The sequence below is a fragment of the Vulpes lagopus genome, chromosome 2 (genome assembly GCF_018345385.1).
Source record: "Vulpes lagopus strain Blue_001 chromosome 2, ASM1834538v1, whole genome shotgun sequence".
In the NCBI taxonomy this organism is placed as follows: domain Eukaryota; kingdom Metazoa; phylum Chordata; class Mammalia; order Carnivora; family Canidae; genus Vulpes; species Vulpes lagopus.
The window spans coordinates 5,517,379-5,542,995 of record NC_054825.1 but is presented as its reverse complement, the minus strand read 5'-3'; the positions used below and the strand labels follow the sequence as shown (position 1 = coordinate 5,542,995).

The following is a 25,617-nucleotide window of genomic DNA, read 5'->3' as shown; positions in this document are numbered from 1 at the left end:
GCTAGCACGGTGGCACACACCTCCTGGAAGAATGACAAAGCTTCTTTCCTGAATATCACATCAACGGTGAGCAGCAAACAACAAAGCTCTGAGCACATTGCATCTCCCATATGCCCCTGGGCCCCTCCTTGCATACCCATCAACCGAGACCCCATCCCTCTGGCACACACGGCCCAGCTCACCACCGCCTCCAACAGGTGTCCTCCAACACTACTAGCAAAGTGTAGCTACTACCCCAGAACCAAGTGTTGAGAAGCCAGCAGCATCCAGAACTCACTAGCGAGGAGTGCAGCTAAAATAATGGGTTTCATGAACTTTCTGTGACCAGAGGGCTGAATCGGAGGCATCTGAGCCCTAGCAGAGAGTAGCTGCTTAGGGCTAACCCACTCACCGCCAGCTTCGGGCTGCTCTGCTGGGAAGATGCTCCTTGTCTTCAATAGAAATTGGCAAGCAATTTGTTGTCTACTTTAAGAAAATAATTCCCCCATTTGTCTTCAGCCCTATTTGTTTCTCTGACAAATTATTATTCCTAAATTCTGGATGTCTTCCAAGAATGCTTATTTTTAGAGCTGTCTTGAAGTCCTTTCTGGATGGAGAAGGGATATAAATTAGAACCTAGAGAGAAAATTAAATAATTTCTCTATTTGGAATTTGATTAATGAAAAGGGTAATGAAACAAGGGACCTCCGTTTTGGACCTTCACTTGGGCTACCTAAAGCCAAGGTGTATCTGTCGATCACTGCAAATGAGTGGATCCATGGGGAGCCTAACATGAGCATGGAGTCAGAGGCAGATCCCTTGCATGCACAGTCTTCAACCATCACCTACTCTGGCCCCAGATTTTCATTTCAAACATACTCTGTGCACTTTTTTGTTTATCCATTCATCCATGAATGCATCTATTCACACGTGTCCCACAATGTTTTTTTTAAGATTTTATTTATTTATTTGAGAGAGAGAGAGAGAGAGAGAGGCAGAGGTAGAGAGAGAAGCAGATTCCTTGCTGAGCAGGGAACCTGACGTGGGGCTCGATCCCAGGGCCTTGAGATCGTGGCCTGAGCCAAAGGCAGACATTTAACCAACTGAGCCAGCCAGGTGCCCCATGCCACAATGTTCTTGAAGGTGACCTGGTGTTGGGGGCACAGTGGTAAGCCAGAAGACCTTAAGGGCACCTTCCCCTCATGGACCTCCTAGACAGAGGCTCCAAACCTATGTGCCTTCAATTCCAATACCTCCTTCTATTTCCTTTTCTGCCCAGATACAAAAATTTGAAATAAAGTTTAGGCAGAATGTTAAAACAGCTCCCAGGATTCCCACCCCTTGGTACACACGTCCCAGAGCCTGTGAGTACAACGGGCTCTCACTTCCACAATTAAGTTATATGATATGGATAGAGGGTTTTGCCTGTATAATTAAGGTTGCTAATCAGTTGATTTTGAGTGAATCAAAGGGAGATGATACGGGGGGGGGGGGGGGTGTCTGACCTAATCAGGTGTGTCTCCAAAAGAACTCAGAAATGTTCAGAGCAGCAGATTATCCTTCTAGCCATGAATAAGCAAGCAAACATGCTGTGAACTGCCTATGGCTGGCACCGCATGGCAGGGACCTGAGGACAGCTTCCAGGAGCGGAGAGTGCCAGCTGACAGCCACCAACAGAATGCAGACTCTGTCCTCCGACCACAAGGAACTGAATTCTGACAATAACCAGTGATGTTGGAAGAGGCCCCTGAGCCTCAGGTGAGATCACAGCCTTATCTGACATCTTGATTCAGCCTGGAGAGACATTAGCAGAGGGGCCAGCTAACCCACACCAGGATATCCAGCCTACAAAATTGTGAAATAATAAGTAGGTATCATTTTAAGCCAATTACATGATCATTTGTTTTGCAGGAATAGAAAAATCATACAGATAGCATCTGCCAGATTGCTTTTCCCTTTTCTCATAGCCCATCGGAGCTAAAAACAATCTTGCACTAAATTGATATTATGTCAGCCATAAATAAATAAGCAAACTGCCTCAGTGAATTATGCAGAGTGATCACAAAGAAGCAAACATATTCCTTGCACAGGAGAACTCTGATTGACAACCCTGTGACCACCACTGGGAGACACTGAAATATATACTATTTACACAGGATGGGCTGAGCTTGATGATCTGGACTCTACTATATACATGTACTTGACAGGCAATGCATTGACATACGTTCCGGTAGATTTGGAAACTTTTCAGCCATTATTTCTCCAAATCATTTTCTACCCTCATTTCTGCTCTACTCTTTGAGATTCTAATTATATGTGTGTTGGATCTCTTGATATCAATGTTGTCCTACAGGTCACTCAGGCTTTCTTTCTCTGACTCTCTCTCTCTCTTCCCCTCATTCCCTCCTCTCCCTCTCCTCCCTCTCCTTTTTCTCTGTCTTCAGTTTAGAAATTTAACTGACCTTCTCTTCTGCAGCATCCAATTTCCTATTAATCCCATCTAGTAAAATTTCCATTTCAGGTAGTGTCATTTCTTTTCCTTCTCTGTAAGTTCTATTTGGTGCATTTTTATATCAACTATTTCTTTCTCCATCGTGGTAGTATCTTCTCTTAAACCCTTGAATTTATTTTTTTAAAGACTTTATTTATTTATTCATGATAGACATAGAGAGAGAGAGAGGCAGAGACACAGGCAGAGGGAGAAGCAGGCTCCATGCAGGGAGCCCGACGCAGGACTTGATCCCGGGACTCCAGGATCGCACCCTGAGCCAAAGGCAGGCGCCAAACCGCTGAGCCACCCAGGGATCCTCAAACTCTTGAATTTAAAGGGAAAACAATAGTCTTGTAATAGCTTTTAAAAAAAAAATCATTGCTTTTTAATTCCATCATCACTGTCATTGATAAATCTGTTGCTATTAATCATGATTTCTCCTGGTTCAGAATCATGCTTTCCTGTTTCTTGAATGTCTAGTGAGCTTTGTCTGGATGCTAGATCTTTTTAATTTTATATTATTGCTTGCTGAATTTTGTTGTAATCCATGAAAGGGTATTGATCATAGTTTTGGCAGGCAATTAAACTACTTGTGGAGGAGCCAAATTCTTTCAAGAATTGTTTCCAAAATTGTTATAGGATGGATATAGGGTAGCCTTTACTCTAGGGCTAGTTTGGCATCCATCCAAGGCATGACCCTTCTAGAATCTCTACTGAATTTACCCTCTACTCAGTGAGGTCTTTCTACTCTGGATGGTGAGAAACTAAAACAATCCATGGCCCTGAGTGGGCCCTGAGAATTGTTCATCTTACAGCTTCCCAACAACTGTTCTTTCCTTGTCAGCTGTTCTTTGTCTGGCCTCATGGACTTTCACATAGATTAGTTTTTAGCCACAGATCCAAATTCCAAAACTCTTTCTCTGCCTGGCTCCCTCCTCCCAGGAACTGTGCCCTGCAAATTCTAACTGCAATTCTAGAGACCACAGGGTTCTACTTACGCGTGATCTTTCTGTACCACTACCCAGGAGCTGCCATTCCTTCTGCCTGAAATGTCTTTTCCTTCTCCACCCAGGCCCCATATTCTCACTCTCCCTTCATCTTCCATGACGAACATGCCCAAATGTCTCCTTCCCAGCCTTGCCTACAGCTCAGTGTAGACACCTTGACTCGGCACTTATTAGGCTGGCTGCCTTTTCAACAGATGATAAGCAGGGACAGGAACCCTGCCTTTTGGACCTCTGTGTTCCCAGCACCAGCACAGTTCCTAGCACAGAGTAGGTCCTTGATAATTTTTTTTTTTTAAGTCAGCCCAATATTTCCTCTTTAATCCATCTGCTCCACCAGAAAGGGAAGAGAACATGGGACAACACTGAGGTCAGTGAGAACCTATGTGGGACCTAAGGACCAGGAGGAGGTGCTTGGTGAAAGAGCTGCGGGAAGGAAAGATTCCTGAAGCAGAGGGAGAGAGCAAGTCAGAGCAAAGGTATCATTATCTCTTACCACCAGATCCTGGCATAGTTGGCTTTGTCTACAGTCAACCCCAAAGACCCCTGGGCTCCTAGTCGCTGCTGTCAGGATAAGTGCTGCTCCCCCATCTCCCCACTCCTCAGCACCATGCCAGAAGCACAACCTCAGAACAAGACATAACTGAGGCAGACCCTCCTCCTCCTGCCCCTGTGTCCCCATGCAGCCTGCATCAGTGATTGGGCCTCACAGAACTTTCTCTTTGGAAAAATAGGGCTCATGTGCCCCACACAGCTGTGGTGAGGATCAATGAGGCAATTGAGGGATCAAACAACAGCCCCTTTTGTTCCATCTCTGTCTCTCAGTTCTCCTGGCACACGGTGGCCCAGCCACTCTCCTCTCTGACCATGCCTCCCCTCCCCCACCCTGGGCCCCTTGGCTCCAGTTTTTTCAACACAGGCCAGTCACTTGGGCTTCTTTGTTGTCTCCTTCTTGGCTTGTGCAGTTGGAAAGTATCAGCCTGGAAGTTCCATATTTGGACCTGCATCCAAATCACCTGGATTCGGGGGCACCTGGGTGGCTCAGTGGTTGAGCATCTGCCTTCAGCTCAGGGCGTGATCCTGGGGTCCTGGGATTGAGTCCTACATCGGGCTCCCCATGGGGAACCTACTTCTCCCTCTGCCTGTGTCTCTCTCTCTTTCTCTCTCTCTCTCTCTCTCTCTGTGTCTCATGAATAAATAAATTTTTTTTAAATCTTAAAAAAAATCATTTGGATTTCATGTTAAAAAACAGAAATTTCTGGATCCCACCCTTCCCAGAGTCCCAGGTCTACATTGCTTGAATGTTCTCTTGAGGATTCTAGAGTACACTAAAGCATGAGGGGCATTCCATCCTTCCTGGGGGTGGTGAACTCCTTTATATCCCTGTGGCTCTTCGAAGGGAGGGTGCATCTCACATGGAACACGTTCTGTTAACACTTCCTGCCTTCTCCCCAGCTTTCACAGGCAGGAATCAGATGTGTATGAACTCAATTCTCAGCAGTCCCTTGTCAAAGGTGGAACTGGCAGCTGACCACAGAATTAGGTGGGTTGTGAGCGGAAACTGTGCATTCGGCTCAGGGCCAATTTGCTGACTAATGTCTGAGTTGCTTAGGGAATGGATTACCCTGAGCCAAGAGCACCAAAGGTTATAAGTCCCTGTCACCTGGCACTCTGAGCATGGGGAAGGAGGAGTAGGGATGTTCACCCCAATTTAAACAGGACTGCATGCCCGGAGCAGTCTCCTCTAAGCACTGGTTACAATCAGCCTGGTCCCAGGGGCCACGCCTTCGCAGCAGGGTTGGGGACAGCAGAGAAAGGCCATATTGGAACGTGAGTAGCAACAACTCACCTTGATGAGATGCTGCCTCTCTGCCAGGCCTGAGGCTTAGCCTTTTGTATAGATTGTCTCCCTTCATCCCTGCGGCAAACCTAGGAGGTAGATGTCATGGTTCTCATGAACACAGGCGAGGAAACTAGGCCGCAGAACGGCCAAGAAGCTTCCCAAGGTCACTCATCTAGCAAGACCCCAGGCTCAAGCCAGTGCCCTCACACTTAGCCACACAGCCACCAGTCACCTTCCATCACCCCTCCCTTGGTTTGGCTGAAATGTGGACACGGAGTCCCCGACCCATGCCCAATGTCCTGATGCACACTGACCACAGCAATGTCAGATAGATCTCAAGAGACTGCAAGTGTTCCAGATCGAGTCACGTGTCACCTCTAACAAAGCATTCACAGCACAGCTATTCTGGACACCTCAACCACCAGAGGTGCCTGCTGATGCCACAAAATTCATTTCAGCCCTCCAACCCACTGCACCTGCTAAGAACCTTGCCCTCTAATGTCCAGCCTCCCACTGACACCTGTGGGGAGAGCCTGGAAGAATGTGCCAAGTGAGCAGCCCAGAGACCCCACAAGTGATTGTTTCATCTTTTGCCCCCTGGATTTGCCTCCTCCTGCACCTGCATGAAGACCACCAGCTGCTGTCAGCAGAGAGGTGAGTGGCCAAGGCTCCCATCGGAGCACCAAGTACACACACAGGCAGAAGCAGGGCCCAGGGTGAGGCAGGGGTTCCTGACCTGCCAGTGAGGTGGCAAAGGTGATGGGAATATTTATTGTCCTTTGTCCATTGGCCTTTTCTCAGTGCTCTTTCCTTGGAGAGCTCACTGCCTACACCACAGCCAGAGCCACCGCCGATCTAGCAGAAGCCTCACTGGAGGCCAAGACCCTAGGAAGAAACATGAGACTGTGAAGACTGATCTGGCCACATCTCTCTGGCTTGATTTGGAAATGGGCACATCATTTTGCCCCATTTGGTAACTGTACTAAGAAAGGGAATGTTTGTTTTACTTCCTGTTTCCTCTCATTGACTTCTTCATTCCCCAAATAAAGTTATATTGAAGTCCAAGCACCTAAAACCTGAGTACTTCTACCTCCTATGACCTAGGGCTCACCCCAACCTAAGAAGACATTCAGCAAAGCCCAAAGTGGCATCTCTCAACCCTGGTGGGACATTAAAATTATCTAGGGGGGCGCTTCCACTTCCAGCTACGATGGAGCAGAAAGACAAAAGCTATGAAGCAATGGGGTCTATGATCCTGGAGGGAGGGGGCATGACAGGAGGAAGCCCTACAATTGTCCCTACCCAGAGACAGTTTCCAGGTTGCAGAGCACAAAGCGGAAGCTCAAGAGAGGAGCATTGAGCAAAGGAAGCAGAGATCAAGACTCCAAGAAGCTGAGGTAGCTAGAATTTGGGGCTAAATTCTGAAGAGGAGTGAACTGCAGGGAAAGATTGCTCCAGCAACCAGCAACAGGTCTCTCCAGTCTCTGGCTGAATACTGATTTTCGCATGCTTAAGAGAAAACTGCATAAAACCAGAAAAAGAACTACCAGAAAGTAGTAGTAGGTCAGATGCTTCTGGGACCTTTCCCAGGGCTGGAAACAGTTCATGCTCCTACTGGCCCTGGTGGAAAGTTCTCACACACACACGGGGCATTAAGTAGGTCCTCCCAAGGGTTGTACTTTGACAGTGGGGGCTCAATTAGCCCTAGGTCAGGGCTTCTCAGCCTCCACACTGTGAACATGTCAGGTCAGGTGGGTCTTTGTTGGTGGTGGTGGAAGACAGCCCTGGACACAGCAGTATATCTAGCAGCATCCCTGGCCCCTCCTCAGTAGGTACCAGTAGCATCTTCCCCATGCTGTGACAACCAAAGTGTCTCCAGGCTTTACCAAATATCGCCTGGGGACAAAACCATCACTTATTGAGGACGAATCCCCTAGATTAAAGTGTGGGGAAAAGTCAGCCTCACAAGATCAGACCATTTGCAGGTAATTTCACCTCACACGGGAACAAAGTTCAATCCTCTCTAAAGGAATACAACACAACCCCACACACCTGCCCTGGGTCACAATGGCCTTGGCTGGGCAATGAGCATATGTCAGTGTTAAAAGTTCACCATAAGGAAATAACCCAAACAGATGAACAGATTTTTTTTAATGTAGTATATATATGCGATGGAATATTACTCAGGCTTAAAAATTGAGAAATTCCTACACTTGTGACAACACGGGAGAAACCAGAGGATTTTACATTCAGGGAAATAAGTCCATCACAGAAGGACAAATGCCACATGATTCCACTTATATGAGGCATCTAAACCAAACTCCTAGAAGCCGAAAATAGAATGGTGGTTGCCAGGGGCTGGGGAAGGGGAAACGGGAAGCTGTTGCTCAGTGGGTGTAAAGCTTACGTGATAGATTAGTGAGTCCAGAGCTCTGCCGTACAACACGAGTGCCTATAGTTAACAACATGGAGCTAACACCCTTTAAAATACAGTAAGAGAACACATCTCATGTTAAGCGTCCTTACCAACAAAAAAAAAACAAAAAAGTCACATGCACAAGAAAACAGGAAATGTTTAGAGGTGATGGATACGTTTAGAACCTTGATTGTGGTGATTGATGGCTGTCATGGGTGTGTGCCTATGTCCAAACTCATCAAAATTTATACTTTAAATGTGTGCAATCTTTGCATGTCAAAAAAAATTTAAAAATAACAGTTTGCCATGATTCTTACAGTCAGCCAGAATTGAGCATCACTGCCAAATCCAAAAAAAAAAAAAAAAAAGGATGAGTAGGAAGGAGAGATAGAAATGATAGAAGTTTTAGGAAATCTTAAAAAGCATAGCCACAAGGCGATTACCACATACAGAAACTTTCTCTGGCTCATCTAATGATTAAATGTATTAGAAACTGTCACCCAAGAGAAGACGGATGGATGAGACTTGACTTGCATGCCCCAGCCTGTGCCTATAAGCAGAAAGTTCTCAACAATCAATTAGGAGATGCTAGCTCATATCCACACTCTAGGAGATGCAAGCGCATCTCTGAATTCCACGTGGTTCCCCTCAAGTGGAAACCATCCCTGCTCTGCTTCTGTAAGGACTCTCGGGATGTGGCCATGTTTGCAGTGTGATCAGCGGCCAAAACTCAAGCTCAGGTCCGTCCCATTACTCAGTTCTGGCTATTTTTAAGTCTGAAGTCTACCAGATATCTAGGCAGGGAGAGAAAGGCCCTTAGCACACTGTGTTTTTAATAGTTTGGAGCATTTTGGAATCAGCAGGGATCAAGGCGTTGCAAACCCCTCGCCACCATCTATTTCCCATCCTACTTACATTTCAGACAAACAGGTCAGCTGTACATTCCTATTAAAAGGCGGTTTAAGTAAGGGAACGAGTGTGGCTGGGCCACCCCTGGGACAGAGTTGAGCTGAGCCACTGCTTATCTCAGATGAGAGGCAGCCTCTTCAGGCATTAACACAGCCCAGGACAAAGACAACAGTTTTAGAGAAATGCCAGTTTTAGACATTCAAGTCAACCAGAGTGGATTTGTAGGTCCTCATGGGAGGGAATGAAATGCATAAGGTTTTTACAGAAACAAAATTTCCAAAACTCACTTTTACTGGAGAATCGGCTAGTTTCTTTAACCTAGTACCTCTGTGCAGTGAGCGTTCGTTTCAGTGACCCTGTTCATTTCTCACCCCGTCAGGTACTTTGTGGTCACAGCCCAGGCAGGTTAACCCATGGCCTTGGAGCTGGCGAGAGAGAAGCGGTCACTGGGGCCAAGTCTAACAGGGCCCCAAGACTGTTAATTGGGCTCTATCATCAGTTCAGCTTGGAAACTGAGCAAGGAAGTTGACTCCTTCCTGGAATTCCTAATTTAAACAGCGCTGACATGCCCCAGTGGGAATAATATGAATAGCTCAATGGATATGGAATATTTTAAATTCTGACATGTTTGCCTCTAAAAGGGCAGAGCTCAGAAGTAAAAGGGAAAGGAGGCAAGGATCCGATGTTGGGTTTCAAACCTGACCTGCCCCTGAGCAAAGTGGGCCTTGCCTAGACCACTTCCCAAGTCACAGACACAGTGAGGTCCGTCCAGCTGGGGGCCTGATGGCTATGGGAGGGCCTCAGACTCATTTTCACATAAGAATTAAGACTCCAGGTTACTGCCAGGTGGCAGGCATACAACCTCCACTTGTTGACTGTAACTGGTAATTGGGGGTGGGAGGTGTGGGGGACACAAAGCAGCAGCTGTGACTGTCAGCACGCTTAAAGCTTTTCACAATCTCCTGCAAAGATGCACTTCTCCACATTGTCGCCTTGAGTGTCGCTATAGGGAGAAATGAAGTTTCATTCATAAAAAAAAAAAAAAAAAAACAGGACACCAGAGCTGCTCTCTGTCACTTAAGGCTTAAACTGGAGCCAAGAACACGTCTGCAAAATGCAAGATGGTATAATTCAACAAGTCTTTCTCTCTCTGGAGGATCGAAAAGTAACCTGAACGAAAATTATACAATGATAAAATTCTGTCCCCATCCAATTAATTACTTGTGAATAATAATATCTCTGGTTTCTTTCAGTTATATTCTAATTGCACACCTTTTGCTCTGGTTGATTGGACAATGAACTAATGAACAACTATTACTGAATCTAATTAATGCCATTATTTCTGAGGCCTCTATATCTCTGTTGTGAACATGGAAATTCACAATCCCAGGGCTGCAACTGGAAGAAGCCAGCCTTGAACCCTGCAGAACAGGTTCTCGCATTGCCCTGAAATGAGGAAGCCCGGAGTGGGGAACAAAAGATGTGGGGTCTTTGCCAGCATTCAGGGCGAAGGCCCTCCTAACAACGGGCATCAACATTGGGAAAGGTTCCCATTTCAAAAACACTGATAATTTACCTGTTACCTTTATCAAAAGAGATAGGTAAGTGAGCTCTAGAGGAGTCAATGACGACGACATCCATAATTTATTACATGTACAGTAACGAGCGGGTCGGATTTCATGCGTGTTTACTCTCTGAAAGATAACTGCTCGCGCCTCACACCAGTTGCAGAATGCAAATATGTCTGAGGGATGTGTTTATCTCACTTTGACATTCTAAACTCCAAAATTCTCCTTTTCTCCTCCCCCCCAATCCCCCCCCCCAAAAAAAGTCGCTTCTGTTTAAAAATTAGGACTCCCTCTCAAAGGAGCAAAAAGGCCACGCTTCCGGGCCTGGCTTAAATCATGCATTTTTAACTCCAGCAAGGCAAGTCATAGATACTTTTTCTACATAAGGCGCCAGGAAACAAATGGGAATTTGTTTCTAAAGACGGATGATTACAAACGAACAGAGCAAGGGCTCTCTAACTGGCAGACACATACTGCGGTTTCCAAACGCGGATACAAACGAGCTCGCTAGTCCCTACTAAGTGTTTGCAAATGCAGACGTGGGTCATGTGTAAAGGACACTCCTGCGATATGCTGCCCCCCGCCCCCTTCCCGTATCTCAAGCACTGAAAGGAGAGGCGAAACGCCTTTTCCCAGCTTGCCGGGGGAAGAGTACAAATAAGGCGACTCATGTATTAGACCAGTCAAAACACCTGCACCACCTGGCGAGGGGCGCCTCCAGCTTCTCCGCATCAGCGGTGCGCCCACCGCTCCCCCCAGCTCCAGCCGTACCTCATATCTGCTGGCCGCCCGCTCGGCCGTCTCCAGGCCTTGGTACATCTGGATGATGCAGACTTGGGCTCTTCTCTGGGCGGGGAACCAGTTACTCTTCACGAAATCCATGACCATCACATGGTTTCTCAAGCCCGTACTGAATGCTCTTATCTGAAAAGTCGGGTGCCCGGCCGTGTCCGAGTGGCGGGCGGCGCACCCCTCCTGATGGGTGTTTGTAGGAATCCCAGGGTGCCGCATGATACTCGGAATCTTGTGACTTCAGCTGGGGAGCCTGGCAGACACGATTTTCTTTGTCTGATCCAGGTATTGGGTGCGGCAGGAGAGCCTCGGGAAGGGCCCCAGCGGGGACGGTCCTGGTGCCCGGGCCCCAGCCGCAAAGGGGCCGGACGCTCCTGGGTGACCTCTACGTGCCTTCAAAGCACGCTGGCCGCCTGCCGTCCCTCCGTCTCCGGCGCCTCTACCTGTGTTCTCGGGTCACCCAAAGCCGTCTCTGGTTTCAAAGGCCCCCCTCTCTTTCCCGCTGTCCCCAGCCCTGCCGGGTGCAGCGAGGTTCCACGTGTCCTGCGGGTCGGGCCCCTCGAATCCCGACGGATTCTTGACTGGGCCGCGCAAAGGAACCACGGGCGACCCCCGCTGCCTCTGCACAATCCCTGCCTTTCCTCGCCGGGTCGGAAAGGATCCAGCGCAGGCTCCTGCCGACACGGAGAGTGACCTCAGCCCCGGGCAGATAAGAAACACATTCAAGAGAGGAAGAGGGCCCGGCGCAGAGGAGCGACGATGCAGGCAGGCGATGGAAAGCCCGCTCTGTTAGGAAGCGCTGTGTCCCTGGCGGGCGGGGACAGCGTAGTGACGGCTCTGGGCCGGAGCCAGGCAAAGTCCCGCCACCAGCCTGAGCCCCGGTCTCCCATGAGGACAACTGGAATCACCAACTCACAGGGACAGCAGGGGAGTAAGACAGTGAGGAAAGAGAGGCGTGTCGCACGGTCACCTGGGCATCATTTCCAAGGCCTTGATACCTGGTTGCGTGGTTGCGTGTCTTCTGCCCAAGTTACGTGGCACAGTTCTCTGTCTAACCAGTGACGTAGTGGAGATTCACACGATGCTGAGAATCACTGGCTTGTGAATCATGTGGAAATGCAGGTGCATGACGTACGCCTACTCATTTCATTTCACGTTTTGGTACCATTTCTGTTAACCCAGTAATTTAGAGGGTGGAAATTACCAGACTTGGATCAAGGGTTGGGCCAGGAGAGAGCTGATGACAGGCACGGAGGCCGTCTTCTGAGTCCTCACACAGCTCTCTCCTCTGCGGGCGACTCCCTCTCAGCTTTCAGCACAGATTCCCCCTGAACAATCCTCCAGCCCCACTCGAAGGCTAGGGCGGGATGGGGGGATGGGGGGGTGGGGAGAGGCTAAATGAGCAAGTGACTCCAGATGCATTCCCCTGGCCCAGAACCAGACCCCCTCCTGCTAGAGGCGGTGGCTGGCCAGGACCTGGACTGGAAATGTTGAACTCCCACCTTTTGAGGCAACGGGAATGTTGAAACTGAGAACGAAAACAAAGGAGAGGGAAAGAGCTCAGAGAAAATTTAGGCCGATGTTCTCATTTGACTCTTAAGACATGAGACCCATAGTCATTCACTGTGATCCACACCATGAAGCAGGGTTGACTGTCCCTTAAGCAGAACACTGTCCATTCTCCCCGTGGTCCTCCCCAGGATGTCAGTGAAGTTGTCAGGACCCAGCTGATGGCAGCATGGTTCCCACGGGAAGGGCGACACACCAAGATCCAAGCCTGAGAGCCAGGCTGGATGCTCCCCAGTGAGTTACACCATGGGGCGCCATCTGAAATTTGGAAGCTCTTTGATCAAGACAGCCAGGAGAGAAACTTGAGCAATAAAGAAGTAAAATTAAACAAGGACAGAAAGGGAAGAGGGCATTTGCTTGGCTCTTTGGGTGCTGTGAACACTATTCCCTATATCCAGTCACCATTGAACCAGCTCCTAATGATGCCTATCTGTCCCCATCCAGCAGTGGCAAGAGGAAGGAAGGGAAGGGAAGGGAAGGGAAGGGAAGGGAAGGGAAGGGAAGGGAAGGGAAGGGAAGGGAAGGGAAGGGAAGGCAAGGCAAGGCAAGGCAAGGCAAGGCAAGGCAAGGCAAGGCAAGGCAAGGGAAGGGAAGGGAAGGGAAGGGAAGGGAAGGGAAGGGAAGGGAAGGGAAGGCAAGGGAAGACAAGGGAAGGGAAGGGAAGGGAAGGGAAGGGAAGGCAAGGCAAGGCAAGGCAAGGCAAGGCAAGGGAAGGGAAGGGAAGGGAAGGGAAGGCAGGGCAAGGCAAGGCAAGGCAAGGCAAGGGAAGGGAAGGGAAGGGAAGGGAAGGGAAGGGAAGGGAAGGGAAGGCAGGGCAAGGCAAGGCAAGGCAAGGCAAGGGAAGGGAAGGGAAGGGAAGGGAAGGGAAGGGAAGGGAAGGGAAGGGAAGGGAAGGGAAGGGGAGGCGAGGCGAGGCGAGGCAAGGGAAGGGAAGACAAGGGAAGGGAAAGGAAGGGAAGGGAAGGGAAGGAAGGGAAGGGAAGGGAAGGGAAGGGAAGGGAAGGGCAAGGCAGGCAAGGCAAGGCAAGGCAAGGGAAGGGAAGGGAAGGGAAGGGAAGGGAAGGGAAGGGAAGGGAAGGGAAGGGAAGGGAAGGGAAGGAAGGGAAGGGAAGGGAAGGGAAGGGAAGGGAAGGGAAGGGAAGGGAAGACAAGGGAAGGGAAGGGAAGGGAAGGGAAGGCAAGGCAAGGCAAGGGAAGGCAAGGGAAGGGAAGACAAGGGAAGGGAAAGGAAGGGAAGGGAAGGCAAGGCAAGGCAAGGCAAGGCAAGGCAAGGGAAGGGAAGGGAAGGGAAGGGAAGGAAGGGAAGGGAAGGGAAGGGAAGGGAAGGGAAGACAAGGGAAGGGAAGGGAAGGGAAGGGAAGGCAAGGCAAGGCAAGGGAAGGCAAGGGAAGGGAAGACAAGGGAAGGGAAAGGAAGGGAAGGGAAGGCAAGGCAAGGCAAGGGAAGGGAAGGGAAGGGAAGGGAAGGGAAGGGAAGGGAAGGGAAGACAAGGGAAGGGAAGGGAAGGGAAGGGAAGGGAAGGGAATGGAAGGCAAGGGAAGGCAAGGGAAAGGAAGGGAAGGGAAGGGAAAGGAAGGGAAGGGAAGGCAAGGCAAGGCAAGGCAAGGCAAGGGAAGGGAAGGGAAGGGAAGGGAAGGGAAGGGAAGGGAAGGGAAGGGAAGGGAAGGGAAGGGAAGGCAAGGGAAGACAAGGGAAGGGAAGGGAAGGGAAGGGAAGGGAAGACAAGGGAAGGGAAGGGAAGGCAAGGGAAGGGTGATCTGTGGAGACTCCAAAGATCAAAGGCTGTAGGTGGCTCTTCCTTCTGCCAAGGTCATAGGCAGATCTGGGCTTCCACCAGCTTCTGCAGCCGCGAGAGAAAGCACTAGTGTGACCTTGCATAGGTCTCCAGAATTCTCGGCCCTGGAAGGAAACCTCAGCACTGTCAGATCCAATCCCTCATCACCCAGAGCAAGAAGCAGAGGCCCAGGGGGAAGGAAAGAGCACATCAGGGGGATGGACCCCCAAAGTAGCATGTGATTACAGACAAGCCCTCTCCCATCAGCCTTCCATTCCTTTGTCACCAAGCCCCTGGCTGCTCCACGTGGGGCCTGTCGATCCAGGTTGCACGGGGACAGAGCGGAGGGCAGCTCCCCGCCCAGGGGAGGCCTCCCCAGGAAAGGCAGCAGACCCTCTGCAGATGGAGGCCTCCTCCTGCCTGAGCCACTGAGGAGGGACTTGGGGGGGCTCACACCCCGTGTCCAGCCTTGGATCCAGTGCTCCTCATTCTCATCAGGGCCACCCCTGCCACCAGTCTAACCAGAAGCCCTTGCTCCCTCGGGCACTCACAGCAATGGCTCTACAACCTCGGTGAACTGCAGATCACCCTCTGCCTCACCGTCCCCACCTGTTTCAGAGGATAACACCAGTACCTTCCTCCTTTGGGCTTCTGCGGATCTGGTAAAAACTGGAACACGTAAAGCACTTGGGCCAGCCTGGCACTGGGCACGTGCTCGACAATCACCAGCCACGGTCGCCTAGAAAGGACAAGCACTCAGAGTGGTAAACTCCTGGACACGTTATTTTAATAAGGCAGGAACTCTGTTCAGGGGAAAGAGGAACTGAACTGGACACTGTGAGACCTGAATTCCAGGGCTCCGTCCACACACAGTGCTGCCCAGAACGGGGTAGGGGGTTGATTCACTCAAGCGCGTTTGTAAAGTATATATTTTTTAAACCTATTCAAATGCAAGTTTTTAATGTCAGATACAACAAAAACAAAACACCCAGTGGAAGGAGGAGTACTGGGACGCCTGGGTGGCCCAGAAGTTAAGCAACTGCTTTTAGTCCAAGGCGTGATCCTGGGGTCCCTGGATCGAGTCCCGCATGGGGCTCCCTGCATGGAGCCTGCTTCTCCCTCTGCCTGTGTCTCTGCTTCTCTCATGTCTCTCATGAATAAATAAATAAAATCTTAAAAAAAAAAAAAAAAAAAGGAAGGAGGAGTACCAGGCACAAACCCACATCAAGCTAATTCTCACCCAGAGACAGAAAGCCAGTCACATCTACCACCACAAGAGAGTGGCATGGGACTGTGTGATGCCATCGCGTGGGCCCGTATTGGCCCAGGACACTGAACACTATCCTGTGAACTCTCCCGTCAACCTCCACCCCATGGGAGCTGGCCTTTTTTTTTTTTCTAAGATTTTATTTATTTATTTGAGAGAGCGAGACCGAGAAAGAGCACAAGCAAGAGGAGCAGCAGAGGGAGAGGGAGAAGCAGACTCCCCACTGAGCAGGGAGCCCGATGCAGGACTAGAGCCCAGGACCCCAGGATCATGACATGAGCCGAAGGCAGACACCTCACCAACTGAGCCCCCCAGGGGCCCCTGGCCTGTCTTATAAGGACAGCTGACCTCAGTTGGCTCGCTCAGGGGTGTGCACCCAGCCAGAACGGAGCCCATCACTGTCCGTCCTGGAGAATCCTGGGTCCTGGTATAGAGCAAGCAAGGGGGCGGATGCCACAAGACGGCACACACCGGGCGTGGTGGGGGGAGGTGGCAACGGCCACTGAGAGAGGCAGAGGCCAGAAACCGGGAGCATCCTGATGGCCCTGGAGCCCTGGTTCCTGCCTGTGGGTTCCAAGCGAGACTCTAGATCTTTACACTACTTTTTCCCTTAGGCTGAAGCTATTCAAATTGAGTTTCTGTCACTTGCAACCAACGGAGTTTGGGCCGAGTCTCTGAAAATTGATTCATTCATTAAACGAGCACATGCAAAGCACTTGTGTGTGCCAGGCATTGCCAGCACCAGCGACACACAGACGACACTCACACTGTTCTCACGGGGAGTTCACTGCTCAGCAGAGGGACAGACGCCTGGACAGGGAGCTCCTCACAGCCCAGGAGTGCTTTTCTTTTTTTTTTTTTTTTTAAGATACTACAAATTCCTCGCCTCCATCTTTTTTTTGTGATTTTATTTATTTATTTATTCATGAGAGACACAGAGAGAGAGAGAGAGAGGCAGAGACACAGGCAGAGGGAGAAGCAGGCTCCCTGCAGGGAGCCTGATGTGGGACTCGATCCCAGGACCCCAGGATCACGCCCTGGGTCAAAGGCAGGCGCAAACCACTGAGGCACCCAGGGAGGGATTCCCCTCCCCGGGAGTGCTTTCCACGAGGGAGACTTGCACCACGCTGATGCAGACCTCAAGAAAAGACCTGATACAGACCTTGTATAAGAAAAGATAGGGCACGGAGTCTTGAAGGATTAGAGATGTGCTGCTACATACACACACACACACACACACATGTGGGTGGACAAAAGTCACCTGCAGGGTGTCACATTTCACCTTCTGTCCCCACATTTTATCATTAAGCTCATGGCCAAAAATGGGGAAGCACTGAATGAAACCCCATTTGCTACAAACAATCCCCACTCTACGGAAAACACCTTTCCGAATCCTTTGCTGTTTTATTTTTTTCTTCTTAAACCAAAGAACTCAGTCACCTATAAAAGTTAGCTCTCTGACCTTATTAATGTCCTGCAGAAGTTCTATTTAATTTCCCTAAATGGGTCCCTAGGGTGACCAAAACTGTAACATCGTTAGCAATTGCCACCCAACGACACCAAATCAACACCAACGAGGCCTGAATGTGTTTAGCGTTGAAATATATGGGAAATTAATCTCTTATTTCTCCCCTGCCCCCGATACAACACGCAGGGCTGCAGAGGATGTGCGGCGAAGTATTTAAATAATGAATTATTCAAAAAGAAAAGGAACTGCAGGTACCTGATGCCAGAAATTCATGCCTGTGAATTCTTAATCTGTTCTCCAATGGGATTAGCATTTACGACTATGAAAGATGTCCTAATTATGCAGAGTTTCAGAGTTGATTTTCTGCAGGGCCCGCGCAGATCTAAAAAGCATTAGGCAACAATAAAACCAAATGACTATGAATTTCTGAATTCATAATTTTTTTTCCTTTGGGGGGGGGATGGCATTTTTATTTATGGGCGCCTCACTCATCAGGTGGGAGCTGAAGTTTTCTCTCTCCTCAAAGGCACTGTGCTCGCTGTACGTGCATCCAAACCGTCATGGGTGCAATTCACAGTCCCACGTAGGACCAATGCAGTGTGTGTCTCCTCCTCTCTCTTCCCACCTGCTGAGGTTCGAGGCCAAAACAGAGGGCTGAGAATGGCTGATTGTGGGATCCTGTGCCTTTGAACCCAGTTAGGAAGGGGATGCAAGTTAGCTCCCCGAATGCCGTCGCCTTGAAGCCACTCAGCGCGCTGGGCTCTAGCGCTGGTTGCGGGATGGAAAGGGGTGTCCTCAGCTCACTAACTATTGGCTCGATGGGTGAGTGAAGTGAAAAGGTATCGGCCGTCTTTTCTCATAGGCTCGCCTGTTCCTCGTCCATAAATGGAAAGCTTTTTTTTCTCTGTCTTTAGACAATGTTGAAAACCTTGACAGTCCCATCTGTCTGCCAGCGGTCCCAGGGACAAAACCAGGGAGAAAACTGAAGTCAGTGGCACAAACAATATTGCCAGTTCACCCACGAGGCTCATGTTCTTGTCCCTTGAGCAAGCGATCGGTAATCACTCACTCACCACCCACTGGGTGAGCTTCAGCTGTGTGGCAAGCTCCGATTACACATTCTAAGCCACTTCTAAAACCAGAGCTAGGGACACCTGGGGGGGTGGCTCAGAAACTGAGCCTTTGGCTCAAGTGTGATCCTGGGGTCCCGGGATCGAGTCCCACATCGGGCTCCCTGCAGGGAGCCCACTTCGCCCTCTGCCTGTGTTTCTGCCTCTCTCTGTGTGTCTCTCACAAATAAATAAAATCATTTTTAAAAAAAATAGGAAAACCAGAGCTAAGCCACCTTTGGGGAGAAATCACATATCCCTCCCTCACGCTCACTGACAGGAGTGCGTTATTTGAAGACAATGAATGGTATTTTCATATTTTCTCTCTAGTGTGTGAACAGATTTTGAATAAAGAAAATCAATGGCTTTGTTAGACACTACGCTGGATTTTAAAGCAATATTTTGACAAGCAAGAGTTGGGGGTGAAAGATTAGGTTGAAATTTTAAGGAAAACAGCAAACTCGATTTGCTATTTACATACTGGGGCAATTTTACCCGAAAAGAAAGCCTGGAGTGTGGGCCACCCGTCACCGCCCTCCTCCCACGGGAAATGAAGGCGGGTGGGGCTGGGGCAGCAAACGACGAGGTCTACTGCTATAGCCCGAGCACTCGCACTCTGCTTTCTCCAGGTGTTCTTCTTGCAAATGTATTCACTGTTACTCTTGGCCAGGCTTCCTTCCTTGCACGAGTTAATTTTTCTTTTTTTTTTTTAATAAATTAATTTTTATTGGTGTTCAATTTACCAACATACAGAATAACACCCAAAGTTTATCCCGTCAAGTGTCCCCCTCAGTGCCCGTCACCCATTCACCCCCAACCCCCGCCCTCCTCCCCTTCCTCCACCCCTAGTTCATTTCCCAGAGTTAGGAGTCTTCATGTTCTGTCTCCCTTCCTGATATTTCAATGAAAGTGTTGAAAACTGGGATGTCTTGGTGGCTCAGCAGTTGAGCATCTGCCTTTGCCTCGGGACATGATCCTGGAGTCCTGGGATCGAATCCTACGTCGGGCTCCCTGCATGGAGCCCACTTCTCCCTCTGCCTATGTCTCTGCCTGTCTCTCTCTCTCTCTCTCTCTCTGTCTCTCATGAATAAATAAATAAAATCTTTAAAAAAAAAGTGTTGAAAACTTCCTGAAATGCAGTATTTATCGGTAAAATAACCAGAGCTCCCCGGGAAACCCCAAGACTAGTGCCCACAAATAGCGTAGCCTCTGCCGACCCCCCAGGTCTACCCGGCGCAGATCCCTCCCTGCCACTGGGGCAGCAGGTAGGCGGCTGCTTGGGTGGCACCCAGACTGTCTCCCTGAATGCAGAGTGGCAGGCACCTGTGGGGGTGAGGCCCAGATGGTATTTATGGGAAGAGAATGGCCTTCTACCTGCACACCTGCCTGTCAGGCTCATGTCCTGTGCTACATGATCCTGTCCTGGGCAGAGGACGGGCTTCCTCTGAGCCCCCAGAGCACCCACTGACTTGGTAACCAGGTGACCCCCTCCCCACTGCATGTGGCCAGTCAGGTTATCCTCAAACATGAAAACCAACAGCCAGGATGGGCAGATTACTGATTTCCCAAACATTATAAAAACTGGTTCTATTGCAATGATCTTTTGTGCATGTACGAGAGCATACACACACACACACACACAAACACACACACACGCACGCACACACACACGAAGATGTGTAACATTCCGTGTGTTTCCTAAAAGTAAAATAGGCCCAGTACAATTTACCTTTTGGGTCATTTCATATAAATATAAGAATTGTCTGGCCACCCTGCCTGTTCATCAATGCATACGAGGTCAGCAAACTCTGACCCAAATGTAGCCGGTGGGAAGTAGGCCCACCAGGGCCTATGGGGGCTGGAGGCAGAGCCCAGAGGACAGGCCTGAGATGCACTTCATAAGGCTCCGTCCACCGGCCCATGATGGCACGTGAGTTGCCAGGGCTGGCTGGCCTCACGGTGCTCCTGGCCCAGCCTCTCCACCTTCCAGCTGCATTCACCCTGGGCTTTCACTCACCTCGGTTCCCGGGGTGTCCTTTTCAGGTTGGCTGCTGCCACAAGGGGTTTCCCAAACTCTGCTCTCAGGAGAACCCAGGCTGAGTCCAATACCAACTCGCCTATGGCACCCCCTCACTGCAGCCCAGATGGCTCAAGGATCTCTTCCTCGAGTGACTAGTCCCTCCCTTGACTTTCACCTCTAGTGCCCCAGACACTTTGGTTGCGGGCATTCTGCTCTCACTGGGATAAGTATCGAATCTCCATTAGGTCCTTCTAAACCTCCAGCTCAGTATCCTGCTCATAACAGAATCCCAATAAATGTCTGTTACATGTAATAGCACAATAACAAATGAGCCACATACAGGAATAAGGGATAAATCTTGTATATACCTACCAAGGGCCACGAATCAACCCTCATCACAGGACATTGAGTTAGCACCATTTAAAGCACCTGGTGTGACTCAGAAGTCCAGGACCATCAAATACTCAGATCACAGATAGGCTGCATCCCACGCTATAGGTTTTTCTCTGATTCCAACCTGTCTTCAAGGGCATGTAAGCTTGACAAAATATCACAAGGTGTTATTTTTAAACACATGCCAAAGGAGCGCAGGGCCATCTCCTGTCATATTGAAAAAATAGGTAAAGGGAAAGGGTAACTATGGCTGTTGTGTGGGCATCACTGATGGGCATCAGTTTTGGGCATCACTGTGGACTATCACCATTTGGCCATGACTGTTTGGACATCACTGCTGGGTACCAGCAAAAAAGAAAATGGACTGTCTAATGGTGAGCTCCCCTCCCACCGTTTCTCCAAAGCTTGCAAGCATGGGTACCTCGAGCCTTTTCTGGGCCCATCCCTACTATAAGGTGGGGCACAGTAAGTGTTCGTTGAATGGGTAAGTGCTCCGCCGTTGTAGGAGTCTCCTCACCGGGGCAATGGGTTTCTATTACCAGGTTTGGATAGAATGCAGCCAAGTGCACACCTCTTTGGAGCAGGATTCCATTTCTACGCTGCATTTGAAGGGATCTCACACCCTACTAGGAAACGTACAAGGACACCTGAGTCATCTCCTCAGGGGTGCTCCCTCTCCATCACCTGGTGGGCCAACCTCCCCCAGCCACTGCTGGCAACTGTCTGAGCAGCCTCCGGAGAGGCCTGAGCAGGCCAGGGGCACAAAAGGATTGCAGCGCCCTCACTGGCAGGAGAGTGAAACCTGCCGGGGGAGTCTGTCCAGTATGCGTGTCCCGCACCCACCGTGCACCTTGCCCTCCTCCTGTGCCCGGGCACGCAGGCATGGGGCAAGGCCACCTGGCTGTGCAGATCCGCTCTCCGCCCTCTCACCAGCCCCCAGGTTCTCGGCCCTGGGGCCCTTCACTCTAGGCTGCTCTGCCCAGCCCGCCCTCGTCCCCCGCCACCTGTTCCACCAAAGGGAAACAGACCTCGGATTCCGCTTGTCCTCCCTGTGGGCCGACCACAAAGTGCTCCCTCCTTAAGTTTCCTGCACGCTTTCTCTCACCCGGCTCCGGTTTCCCTCTGGGCTCCTCACCCTGCAGTTAAAATTCAAATCGGATGACAGCCCTATTTTTTAAGCAAAGGAAAGAGCCTTCTATTGGGGAACCAGAATGAACCCAGAATACAGGCCCGGACCAGGCCAGCGCCCTTTCTGAAAAGAAGAAAACAGAAATTCTAAGAGCTTTGCTTTTTCACACAAAGAATTCATCCTGCCAGCCAATTAGAAGAGCGAAAATAGTTTTAAAAGCTACAGCCCGAGTTCTCAGGAGCGGCAGCTCTCTTGGCATCCTGGCTGGAAAACGGGTAATTCGGCATCCAAGCCCAGGTCCCGCTGGGTAGCTGCTGCTGGAGCTTCCTGTTGACCACAGGGTCCAGACTCTCCCACCCCCGCCCCCGCCTCACCCCTGGCTCCCTCGAGCCCACTGGAATTTCAATTGCCTCTTGCTCGCGTACACACCGTGGACACTTTTTGAGCACCTGACGCCCAGATGGCAGGCACAGCTCTTGGCATTGGAATACAGAGCCAAGCAGAACACAGATCTGACCTGCACACTGCTGGTGGGAAGGGAAAGGAGTGAGGCCACCGTGGAAAACTATACGGTGGAGCCTCAGAAAACTGAACATGCCTTCACCACGTGATCCCGCAGCTCCACTTCCGGGAATGCACCCAAAAGAATTGAAAGCAGGATCTCAAAGACGTCTTTGTGCACCCACAGTCACAGCGGCCTTGTTCACGAGGGCCGGAAAGCACAAATGACCCGGGTGTACTTTAACGGCTGAATGGATAAACAGAATTGGGGGGGGGGGGAGTATTACTCAGCCGCAAAGAGGAATGAGGTTCTGACACGCGGGACGGCCCGGATGAATCATGGAGACATTTTGCCAAATGAAAGAAGTTAGACACAAAACAAAACGCACGCTATGATTCCACTTAGCTGAGGTGCGTGCAATCGTCCAATTCATGGAGACAGAAGGTGGGATGGAGGGTCGTGGGGGGCTGGGGAGGCTGGCGAGGGAGATGTTACTTCGTGGTTATGGACGTTCCGCTTTGCAGGATGAGATGAGTCCTGGAGATGGATGGAGGTGATGGCAGCACAACGGTGGGAACGTACTTACTGCTGCTGGTCTGTACACCTCAAAAGGGTTAAGATGGTACATTTTGTTACGTATATTTTACCACAACTAAAAACAATTTTACGGGCACCTAAGTGGCTCAGTCAGTTGAGCATCTGACTCTTGGTTTCAGCTCAAGTCGTGATCTCAGGGTTGTACGATCAAGCCCTGCATCGGGCTCTGCACTCAGCCAGGAGTCTACATGAGATTCTCTCCCTCTAACTCTCCCTCCTCCCCTGCCCTTCCCCATTCACTCTCATGTGTGCGCTCTCTCTCTCTCCAATAAGTACATAAATCTTTTTTTGAAATAATAATAATTTTTTTAAAAAAACATGGTCCCTGCTCTCAAAGCTCTTGATATCTGGTGGTTCTGGGACAGTGGTGTCTCCAAAGCCGTTCTAGGCACTGGTGCAGTTATTCTCTTGTCCACGGGGGGATGGAAGACAAGTTGGCAACTTTATGTACACTTGCTTTTAACTCGTCTTTTAAAAATATCTGTATAGAGCTGGTTCTATAAAGTACTATATTAGTACAATATAGTTCATGGTCATGCGTTATAGACAAAAATTAGGCCTACCTCTGGGGTGCCCTAAAAACTCCTTACTGGTGAGGATGATGGACTGGATGCTGTCTGGAGCCCGTTGTCTTAAAGAATGGCCCTTTGCACCTCTGCGGGGCAAGTAGACCCTTCCCAGAATTGGAATCCTTTTTTCCTCAGGGCAGAGTAGGGGTGGTGGCAGGATAATAATCCAAGTTGTGCTGACAACTACAAGTGGCAGTGGCACGTGGTCCCTGTTTACCAGGCCACCAAATGCAATTGGGAAGGGCAACTTCCCAATTTTAAACCCTGTTTCCCAGAGTTTAAAAACAATGACCCTGTTCCCCTCCTCCTTCTCCAGGGGACTCAAGGAGAGTTCGTGCATTATTATTTCTGAGGGATTTTTCCGCTGCTCCTGGGACTGCTGGTCACTCTGCAAAGCCATGGGCAGCCAAGCCTGGCAGAGCCATTGCTACATTACCACTGCCTCTGTTCCTGGGGCCAGGCTTGCCCACTTGTCCCAAAGTGATGGGATGGGCTCTCTCCCTACTGGGATTAGAGCCTACATTAGGTGTCTCACTGTGGTTGATCTTCTCACAGTCCCTACTCTCAAGGGACATATGACATTCTCCTCTGGGCCTAGGTGGATGGTACTGCCTGGGGCTGCCTTCTAAGCGTGCCTCCCACTAGTCCTCAGCTAGTCCTCAGCCCAACCATTGACTATCTTCTGTCTTGGGTCAATCCCAGGTCTACCCTGGAGGGAGGAGGATTTTCTGAGGCTTCCAAGAAAGATGCTTATCCCTGATCTGGGCATACTAGGAGACACTCGTTCCTCGTGCATGAACAGGAGGGGGCCATGAAGTTTGGAATGTCTATGGCCATCTCCCCACTGGGGACAAAGCCGACAGCAGGGAAGCCAGCATGGACACACAGAAAGCAATCAGCTCCTTGATGGCAGGGAGCAGCCTGAAGTATCCCCAAAGCCCATCCTACGCTGGACTTGCCAGCTCCACATGCAGATAAATCCCAGCTACTATTTAACCTCAGTGTGAATTCACTATTGGCACCAAAAAGCATCCTAATTACATGAGCTTTGATTTGGCCCTAGCTCATTTTTATTGCTGGCCTATGATGTCCTTGGACTTCATTCAGCCTGTTACTATTTGTTACTATTTCCAGTAAAAAATAGGGGAGCAGGGAGAGAGATGTGGGCTTCTTTGCTCCATCCTCTTGCAGGAGCCACCCTTCATCATGGGGTCATCTCTGACCCTTCTGGTTCCAGCACCACTCCTCTCCACACATGGACCCAAGCCCAGACGCAAAAGACAACAGGAAGGAGAGATAAGACCATGTGCATCTACTCGGAGGGGGGGCAGGGCCGAGCACCATGACTTCAAGCATCTCTATTACTGTCACTCAGTTCCCCATAGCTGCCTCATTGTCTTCCTATCTCACCTGTCTATTAGGGGACATGGGGACATTTTTATGTTTTCTTATATCTCAACCAATTGTGTTCACAAGATACTTCCTACCCTGTGATCTTTAATCTGATTAATAGGCTTAAGCCCCATTTTTATGTTATCTTGTCTTGTTCTGCTTTTGTTCTATCAATCACGTCACTGTGTAGAAAGCAACCAAACTAACATAACAGAAGCTTATTCTTCCCCAACTCGTTTATCCTGGTCTCATTTATCTTGCTGTTCTCTTTCACCTGACTTCCTTCAAGGATTGCATGAACACTCACATGTGTTAAATTAGAAAAATATACAACCTTGTAAGAGGGAGTTATATTTGCATAAAATACTGCCACCTGACAGCCCTGCAAGCCACTGTAGACAAGGCAGGGCTTGCCCGTGAAGTTCAAGGCTGCTGTGCCAAACACAGCAGATGTCTTCCTGGAAAACCCAGTGTACACCAAGAATATTGTATCATTTTTGAATTGCACAAAAGAACCTTGAATTTTCTTTAAAAAAAACTGCTGGTGAGTTATCTTCTACAGTTAAGAATGTTGATGGCGGTGCTAATTACTTGCAAGCATCACTCCAAGTCTGTCCTTGTAATGTTCTCTCAAGAAGATTCTAGCTGACTAATGGCTTCTCTCTTCAAAAAGAGTTCTTTAAATCATGTGATCCTGCTGACCACAGACGACTGGGTAAGGGATGGGGGCTTGGTTCAAGCCAGTTATATTTCCAAAGAGAAGCTTTCTGTTTGGGGAAAAGGAGACAGAGCCGATTGCTTAGGAGTGACCCACCAGGAAGGTCAT

The 25,617-nt window shown here is 49.7% G+C and overlaps 1 protein-coding gene across 6 annotated transcripts in view; it reads right to left on the bottom strand.

Moving 5' to 3' along the window:
- Window positions 1-22,017, bottom strand: part of C2H10orf90 (chromosome 2 C10orf90 homolog) — a 215,649-nt gene extending 193,632 nt beyond the window's left edge. For 2 of the 6 annotated variants that reach the window (XM_041746671.1, XM_041746673.1), the window contains exon 1: window positions 10,982-11,791. In XM_041746671.1, coding sequence (XP_041602605.1) covers window positions 10,982-11,221 — 240 coding nt within the window. In that variant the 5' untranslated portion in view covers window positions 11,222-11,791. Of the gene's footprint in view, window positions 1-10,981; window positions 11,792-21,630 lie in introns of those variants that run through there. The other 4 variants (XM_041746674.1, XM_041746677.1, XM_041746675.1 and 1 more) reach the window with 3 other exon arrangements.
- Between the last annotated feature and the right edge of the window lie 3,600 nt (window positions 22,018-25,617).